Consider the following 9,448-nt stretch of genomic DNA (forward strand, 5'->3'; position numbering starts at 1 on the left):
ATGTTCCAGTTCGGGATGTTTTGGCTAGACGCGATCTGGAGTTTATGAAACTTATATATGTTTTCCTGATGAATATTAACCTTACATTGTAAGTTTGATTAACTTTGTGTTTAGTTTGTATTTTATGTGTTTGGTTTTTGTTTTTGTGTTTGTAATAATTGTAAAATTATACAGCTGATAACAAGTTGAAAAGAAATAAGTTCATGTTTTAGAAATAGTGAAATCTCCTTGTTCGCACTGGGTTCGGACCAATTTTCGAAACAAATTTCCACAGCAGTGTTGTATCTTACAGCAGCTTGAAACTAAATTTATTGTTATTAGTTTTAGTTCATTTTTATAATTAAATTCACCTTACATTTATTGTTTCCTGATTTCACTTCTATCTTTGCAGGTTACGTTCACCGCAGTATAATCTTTCCACGGTCCACTACGAAATAAACCTAAATGTTTATTTATTTCCTATTGATGAATTTGTTTTACTTACATCCGAATGTTTATTTAGCAAGACAAATATTTGCACCACGGATCAAACTATCCCTCGAACGACGAACTCAAAAACTGTTCCAAATATTTGATTAATTTAATTACACTGCTTACAATCGATTTGCTAGTCACTGTTTGTTTTTATTTATGTTACTCTCTCACACTCTCATTCGCTTTGTTTCCACCCGTTCCATCATTGACGTTTAGGCGCAACGTTCATTGCGCTCCACAGGTACGGCACGGCGCAAGGTATGTGACCAGTGCTCGGCGGTGCGCACATACCCCCTCCCCGTAATTCTGGTGAGGGTCCCTCCATGGAGCCAGATTTACTATCCTGGATTTCCAGCACCGCCAATTTCGTTACCGGGCGCCTGTACTCTCCTTTCACCGTCTTCACCAACGCCTGCCTAATCCTTCCATCTGCTCCAGGGTAGACTTCCAACACCATGCCCCGTGTCCAGCTCTTCCGCGTTCCTTCGTCTGCGATGTAAACCAGGTCTCCACGACTAACTGGTTGTGCCTCCGAATGCCACTTCGATCGCTTGTTGATCGTGGGCAAATATTCCGACACCCATCTCTTCCACAGCTGATCTGCCAACGCTTGGGACCGTTTGAAGCTGTCCCGCAAAACTTCTGCTTAATTTGTTTGGGGAACCACTTCCGCTTTACCAGTCGCCCCGATTCCCTTCACAAAATGGTTCGGCGTGAGGGCTTCTCCCGCATTCGGTGCGAGACCACAGTACATCAGGGGACGAGAGTTGAGCAGGTCTTCAGCCTCCACCAACACAGTCAGCAACACCTCGTCCGTCAATCGTCGTCCGTCGTTGAGCACCTCCAACGCTGCTTTCACCGAGCGAACCAACCGCTCCCAAATACCGCCCATGTGAGGTGCACTTGGAGGATTGAAGTTCCAGCGGGTCCTGGAATCCGTCAACTCTTCCTCGCAGTTTCCTTCGATCTTCTGCATAATTTGCTTGCTGGCGCCCTGGAAGTTTGTGCCGTTATCCGAGAAAAACTCGATCGGCTTGCCTCTTCGGCAAACGAAACGTCGGATGGCCATCAGGCACGACTGAGTGGACAAGCTATGAGCGACCTCAAGATGGATTGCCCTCGTTGCTAGGCAAGTGAAGAGACAAATCCACCGCTTTTCCGATCGACGTCCAACGGTAACAGTGATTGGCCCACAGTAGTCAACGCCAGTGAAGCTGAAGGGCTGTAAACCTGGAGTAACTCGCGCCAATGGAAGTGGAGCCATTCTCGGGATTTTCGGAATACACTTTCTCACTCTGCACCACAAGCACGCCTTTGCCACTGTTTTCAATTCCGTCCGGAGATTTGGAATCCGGAAACGCTGTCGAATTTCATTTACAGCAGTCTCCGAATTCGCATGAGCTGCTTGCTGATGATAGTACTCCAGCAATCTGGTCGTGATTTGATGCTTTCTGGGCAAGATGATGGGGAATCTGAGTTCAAATGGAAGAAATGAACCCTGAGCCGCTCTGCCCTCCATTCGTAGCACATCTTCCTCGTCCAAGAATGGGCTGAGGTCGTACAGACTGCTGTTTTTCTCCAACGGATGCCATTCGGTGTACGGAAGCTCTCGGTTTTTTAACAGGATCTTGATTTCTTCCCCGTAAAACTCCGACTGCGCAGAACGCCACAGGTAGACTTCAGCACGTTGAAACTCCTCTCGCTTCAGTGGAACCACCACCGCTTGTACAGACCGCTTCACCAATCGTTGCACCCTTGCTGGTGCCGACACCGTTTCAATCGCCAAGCCTTCCCGTTTTCTGATGCAATTGGACGTGAACCGGTACATGCACGCTACCGTTCTGACCAAAACTTTCCAACGCGAGAAACGCGTCGCATCTACCACGGACTCCACTATCGAGACATCATGAATCAGATGACATGCTCGGACTTCTTCTGTGGTATTCGGCTCCACGCTGTCTTGCTGCGCCCATTCTTCTTCCGGCTGATACAGGAATCGCGGGCCTTGGAACCATGGACCATTCGAATCCAAACTGCTTCCCTTCTTCCACTTCGTTAGATCATCGGCAATATTGCTCTTCGTAGAGATCCACCGCCACTCACTGTGTTTCGTGAGACTCAGAATTTCACCAATTCGAAAGGCTACGAATGGTTTGTATCGGCGCTGCTCCGACTGAATCCACGAAATCACCGTCCTTGAATCGGACCAGATGAACCTTTTCTTCACGTCCAACGAATGAGCCTCGATCACGGAATTCATTAGCCTGGATCCTACGACTGCTGCCTGCAGCTCGAGACGTGGAATTGAAAGCATCTTCAACGGTGCGACCTTCGACCTCGCCATCACCAGGGAACACAACGGCCCTTCGTCGGTCAAAACGCGAAAATACGCAGCCGCACCCGTACGCGTCTTGACTGGCATCGACAAGAACGTGGAGTTGGAGGGAGTTATAATCGACGGAACTGCATCTTCGGAAGTAGTAGCGTGGGATCTTCACGTTCTCAACCTCTGGAAGTCGAGTGATCCACCGATTCCACTTATCACAGCAATCGTCGTCGATCGGTTGATCCCAATCGCTGCCACTACGCCACAAATCCTGGATTAGCATTTTTCCGTGAGTGGTGAACGTTGCTAGCATTCCAAGTGGATCAAACGAGCTCATGACGCAGCTCATGATTACTCGTTTGGTGGGTCTTCGTTCTCGGCATCAACTCGTCCCGTAGCTTTGCTAAAAACGTGAACTCGTCGCCATTCGGACACCAAGCTATGCCCAAGACTCGCTCTAGGCTCGTTCTCTTATCTTCCGTGAACTGCACACATTTTGCAGCCTTTGGTTCCCCCATGCTCTGGAGAACTTCGTTGGAGCTGGCCACCCAGTTCCGGATTTCGAAACCGGCTTTCGAGTGTACGTACCTCACATCCTGCGCTCGTTTAACTGCCTGCTCTACTGTGTCCGTGCTGTCGAAGTAATCGTCAACATAATGGTTCTCCACGATCGCCTTTGCCGCTTCCGGAAACTGCACTGCATACTATCTCGCGTTAAGACTACAATAGATCAATTTACTGGTCGCAGTAGTGTTAGGTCCCGAACAGAGGAAAAAAAAAATCTCGCGTTAAGGTTCTTAACGAATTGGGCGGAGCATGGCGAGCTCGTCGCACCAAACATCGTCACGCCTATGATGTAGACCTCGAATTCCTCCGCTGAACTTCCTCGGAAGACGAATCGTGACCGCTTATCAGCTTTACGGACCATCATTTGAAGATACATCTCCCTGATGTCACCTCCAAAACCCACTTCTCGCTCACGGAACTTCGATAATACGCTTGGGAGTGGAGTCAGCATGTCTGGACCTTTCAAAAGCTTCGAGTTCAGCGACACCCCATTTACTGCGGCCGCAGCGTCCCACACTAAACGGACTTTCCCTGGCTTCTTCGGATGTATTACAACACTCAGTGGCAAATACCACACCTCATCCGGTTGGAACTCAGCTAGCTCAGACTTTGAAGCTACATGGATGTACCCCTTCTTAGTATAATCGGATATTAGCCCCCTTACCTTGTCGTACAGGCTACGATCTTTTACCAACCGTCTCTCTAGACAACGGAACCGTTTGACCGCCATCGGGTAGCTGTCAGGGAATCGTGGGTCGCCCTCTCTCCACAAAAGTCCCGTCTCGAAACGGTTCCCAATTCTGATGGTCGTGCTGTGCAGGATCTCTTTCGCTCTCTTGTCTTCACTGGATTCGGGAAGCAGCGCTACGGAAATCATAGATTCTTCCAGGGCGTAATGACTCCGTAACAGGTCGTGCAAATCCTCGTTGGATACGATGTCACAGCTAGGATGTCCAACTATTCCCGTTTCTGAGTGGCTTGAATGGGTAGATCCGTAGATCGTCCATCCCAGCTTCGACTTGACGGCGATCGGTTCATCCGGTCGACCGATTCTGGATTCGATGGGCGCGTATAGATGGATGTCTTTCAGGCCGATGATGATTTGAGGAACTCCTCTGCGTAGATCGGACACAGGTAAACCTCGAAGGTGGGGATGTTCGTTGACCACCTCTGACATAGCTACGGTTTGTTGCGGTAGCTTCAGACTCTCGACCGTGTGGGCAGCCGTGATACGAAAACGTTGTGACGATCCTCGTGCGGAAATAAAGAGCTCCACCCTTCTCGAATCCTTCTCCAATCGGGTCACTCCTGCTGTCCACGTCACTCGGAGTGGTTGCACGACCCCCTTTGCTCGCAATAAGTTTGCCAGTGACTTCTCGACCAACGTATACGAAGAACCTTCGTCCAGGAAAGCTATGGTGTCCACGGCAGAGCTTCCGTTGTAGAGTGTTACCGGAATCATCCGGAATATCACCGATGGTTTGCGCTGGATGTTATGCAGGTAACAGTTAGAATTGGCGGCTGGCGACTGGTCGAAATGCAGCAGAGGATTGTGTGGCTCACTACACTGACCCACGTTGCATCGAAAATTAAGTTTGCAACGTGCATTTCCATGCTCGTTCAGGCACAGATAGCATAGCTGCCACTTACGAACTGCCTCCCATCTTTCCGTTATCCGAAGTCTTCTAAACGTCTCACAGTTCCGGATCCGATGATCAAGACGACCGCATATCCTGCAGGGTTTCTTCTCTCTCTGCTGCGAACTCGATGACTGGCTTCTTTCGCTGTTTACATCAGCACCGTGCGTGTGCAGAAATCCCTCGTTCTCCTTTCTGCCTTTTTCCTTCCGGAATCTTCGACAAGCTTCCGAAATAGTCGATACCCGAGAGAAAATCAGCCAACGTTCGGAGCGTAACTACTCGATGTCTGGCAGCCTTCCTGCGATAGCGAACCCACGCCAACTGGGTATTGGCGGGCAGCTTTTCCGTCAATTCCTGCATCAGCATTGGATTCATCAGGTGCGTGGTGAGATCGGTAGCTTCTAAATGATCCGCCAGTTGCTGAACGACAACGCCAAACTGGATGAACGTAGCCAGCTTATCTGCTTTCGGGGGAGGCGCCTTTCTAACTTTCGACAGCAGCATGTTTAAAAGTTGCTCCGGTCTACCATAAAGCATTTTTAGGGTTTCGATGATCTGCGGTACTGCTTTAGGGAGAAGCAACCTACTGCACACTGACTCTAGTGCTTGGCCTTTCAAGCACTCCTGAAGTCGAGCCAAGTTCTCGACGTCGGAAAATCCACAAGCTTCATTTGATGTTTCATATGCGCTTATGAATATCGGCCACTCTTCCAACATTCCGGAGAATACTGGCAGCTTCTTCCCCAGGAATTGTCGAGCCGACAGTTGGCTCTTTGATGGTTGACGATGCAGATTCTTCTGACGCTTCTTGATTACAACCTCTTCTTCCGACGAACTTTCTTCCTCCTCTTCCGACGAACTTTCTTCCTCTGCTTCTGATTCTTCCGAATCCCTTTCGTCTTCTTCTGATCCGGACTTCTCCGAATCGATTTCCTCCTCTTCATCACTAGCGCTGGAACTATCTTCTTCTTCGCTGCTTTCCTTGACTGATTGACTGCTTCTTGCTCTTCTTTTTCTTCGTAAGCAAATCTGGATGCCCAAGTGGGGTTTTCTTCTTGTGGGAACTGGAAAGCAAACCAGGTACACCACCGGCCGTTTTGAGAGTAGAATATTTACGGTACGCTCCTCGAGGATCTCCTTTGCTTGCATCCTTTGGATCAGCTTTCTCCAGGCGATGTTTATCCGACTTTTCCTTCTCGGACTTTCCTCTTCCTGGCTTTTTCTTCTCCATTGTAGCTTGCTTCGACTTTTCCTTCATCGTTTTCTTCTTCATCCCATCTTCGTCCTTCGATGCGAGTCCTCCTTCATCTTGTCCGCTTCTTTTTCCTGCATCCATCTTAACAGCCGGATCGATCTTCAACAGCTTTAATTTGTTCTGCACCTTCTTCAGCACTTGATCGCGTTTCTTCCGGTGAGCTTCTTCTTCCGCTAACTCCTGTTCCAATTGCTCCTTTTCGAACGCTAACTCCATATCACGTTTCTCTTTTTCTACTTGCTGGCGCAACAAAAACATCTTGCGCTGGTGTTCGAGTCGCTTTTTTCCCAGGATCTTTTCGATCTCCAAAGCCTGCCTTTGCTCCTCCATCTCCTTTTCGAGTTTAGCCAACTCCTCTTCCAGCGCAGGTGGACCCGAATTATCCGCAGCTTATCCAATACACCCTTTACAGCACCAGGAGACATCCTTCACTTCGTCAGTCACGCCCGCACACCCGAAATGGTACCATCTTTGGCAGTGGTCGCAAAACACCATTTCGTCCTCGGTACTATCCGGTAGTTGGCATCCCGCGCAACTGTAACCCGTCTTATCAAGATCTGGTATCGGTCCCGGCATAATAAATTTTCAAGAATGTTCGCACTGGGTTCGGACCAATTTTCGAAACAAATTTCCACAGCAGTGTTGTATCTTACAGCAGCTTGAAACTAAATTTATTGTTATTAGTTTTAGTTCATTTTTATAATTAAATTCACCTTACATTTATTGTTTCCTGATTTCACTTCTATCTTTGCAGGTTACGTTCACCGCAGTATAATCTTTCCACGGTCCACTACGAAATAAACCTAAATGTTTATTTATTTCCTATTGATGAATTTGTTTTACTTACATCCGAATGTTTATTTAGCAAGACAAATATTTGCACCACGGATCAAACTATCCCTCGAACGACGAACTCAAAAACTATTCCAAATATTTGATTAATTTAATTACACTGCTTACAATAGATTTGCTAGTCACTGTTGGTTTTTATTTATGTTACTCTCTCACACTCTCATTCGCTTTGCTTCCACCCGTTCCATCATTGACGTTTAGGCGCAACGTTCATTGCGCTCCACAGGTACGGCACGGCGCAAGGTATGTGACCAGTGCTCGGCGGTGCGCACACTCCTCGTCCCTCTCCCTATCCAGAAAATTGTAAATCTCCACTAACCTCAAGACGACCGCGAGTATTCGGTTCAATCCCTGTAACTCTAGATTAATGATTAGGTTTAAGTATGTATGTATAACGAAAATGATAACATGGCTCTGTAAAGTTTATTCGATTGAGCCTGTACAAATAAATCAATTAATAAAAAAAAATTGAATCATTTGGAATAGGTATAATCCTGATTGGTCCTGTGGTTGGCCATCCTAAACGGAAAATCACGCAATTTGATTACCAAATTTTAAGATTGAGCCTCTATTTTAAAGGTATGATTATCTACTTTCGAACGGAACATACATAGATCCGATTGAACCTATGGTTGACCAGTCGGGACGGGAAAACCCGTGAGAGGTGGCTCTGCGGAACTTCACATTCACCAGGAAAAGGTCAATTCCTGAAATTAGACCTAGAAATCAGCGATTTTTTGTTAAGTTGCATAAAATCATGAACAAAGAGGAAATATGCCATCACCATATCGATTCTGCTATCAGGTGGCCAGAAAATGGTCAACTGGATATCCGGAAGCACCCGGAAAATGATTAATCCCTGAAAGTAGACCTAGAGATTCGCGAATTTTTCTAAATTTGATGCAATGATGAGCATAGAGGAAACACGCCATCACCATATCGATACTGCTACCGGGTGGCTATAAAACGGATATCTGGATATCCGGAATCACCGGTAAAAAGTCTATTCCTGGAAGCAGACCTAGAGACCTGCGATTTTTTTTCAATTGCGTACAATCTTGAGCATAGAGTAAATATGCCATAAACATATCGATTTAGTATTCCGTATACTACCGTATGCGTGATAATGTTTGCACCATCGCACAAATAAGGTTCCCGTTTCACCTGTGCATACAATGCCTTGGTTTGCTTTGCATGCACGTAACCTATAGCTCATACCGTAGTAGGCTGTGTATAAAAGAAAATGATTTACTTATAGCGAATTCGTTTATTATTCAGTTCCAACCTGGATCGGGTATCAAGATTGGGTCTGGTTGTTTTCTGACAAACGTCAGTTTGCTCGTTTGTTTTTAAATCCTAGCTCAGGTTGAGGTTCACACTGACAAAAAGTTCGGTTTCGCACTGGGCTGGAACTGGTGTTAGCCCCGATAATAAACGAATTCGCTATTAGTTTGACAGTTGCACCATGACGAAGTGGCAGTGTATTCGTGATTTGTCCCACGCGCAAATGTTTCAAAAAAGACATTTCAATCGCCGTGGAAGTGTCCCGGTGGACCGTCAAAAAGGGTTTTAGACCGAGAAAAGAAAGGACAATTATCCGCGAATGTGGCCACAGGTCGTCCAGGTCAGCTCGGAATCCGAGGGTTATCGCTGCTATCAAAAGGAAGATTCGGGTGAATCCAGTGTGTTCAATAAGGAAAATGGCAAAGGAACACGGGATCAGTGACTGTACCGTAAAGGAAGATCGTAAAGGAAGATTGCGGGGCGAAGTCGAGGGCACGAAAAAAAAAACTCGCATGATTACCAACCGCATCCGGAAGCTACGAGTCGAACGGTGCAAGAAAATCATGAAATTCAGATTCCTCAGGAAAAGTCAATCCCTTAAAGTACACCTAGAAATCTGCGATTTTTTTACGAAGTTACTATAATCATAGAGGAAATATGCCATCACCACATCCATTCTGCTACCGCGTGGCTACAAAACGAAATCACCGAAGAAATGGTAAATTCCTAATAGTAGACCTGGAGATCCGCATTTTTTTTTTAATTGCATACAATTTTCATCATGGAGGAAATAATCTGCTAACATTTGAAAACGGCACAAAAGCACAACGCACCAAAAATCACTTGAAGAAATCATTGTTCCTGATAGTGGGATTTTGTAACTTGTTTTTCAAAATACTTTTAAGGCAGAGAATTTCACTCGAATCTTTAAGCTGTCAGTGTCATTTTAACTCAAAATTTTCCAATCTTTTCGAAAAAAATACTTTTGAAACTGGAAAAACACGGAGTACATCCGAAAAGGGCCAAAACTTATTAAGTCATCAAAAAAAA

At 46.3% G+C, this 9,448-nt stretch overlaps 1 protein-coding gene across 1 annotated transcript; it reads right to left on the minus strand.

Annotated features, from left to right (window-relative positions):
• Positions 1 to 676: 676 nt before the first annotated feature.
• On the minus strand, positions 677 to 3,149 carry LOC135698818 (uncharacterized). The gene is made up of 3 exons (XM_065218950.1): positions 2,939 to 3,149; positions 1,153 to 2,889; positions 677 to 1,074 (listed from the first exon to the last, which is right to left on the minus strand). Exons 1-3 carry the CDS (start codon positions 3,147 to 3,149, stop codon positions 677 to 679), a joined length of 2,346 nt encoding a protein of 781 aa, XP_065075022.1.
• Positions 3,150 to 9,448: the final 6,299 nt, after the last annotated feature.

Source organism: Ochlerotatus camptorhynchus, unplaced genomic scaffold (assembly GCF_037179485.1).
Source record: "Ochlerotatus camptorhynchus isolate MF236.1 unplaced genomic scaffold, CSIRO-AGI_Acam_v1.1 ptg000095l, whole genome shotgun sequence".
In the NCBI taxonomy this organism is placed as follows: Eukaryota; Metazoa; Arthropoda; class Insecta; order Diptera; family Culicidae; genus Ochlerotatus; species Ochlerotatus camptorhynchus.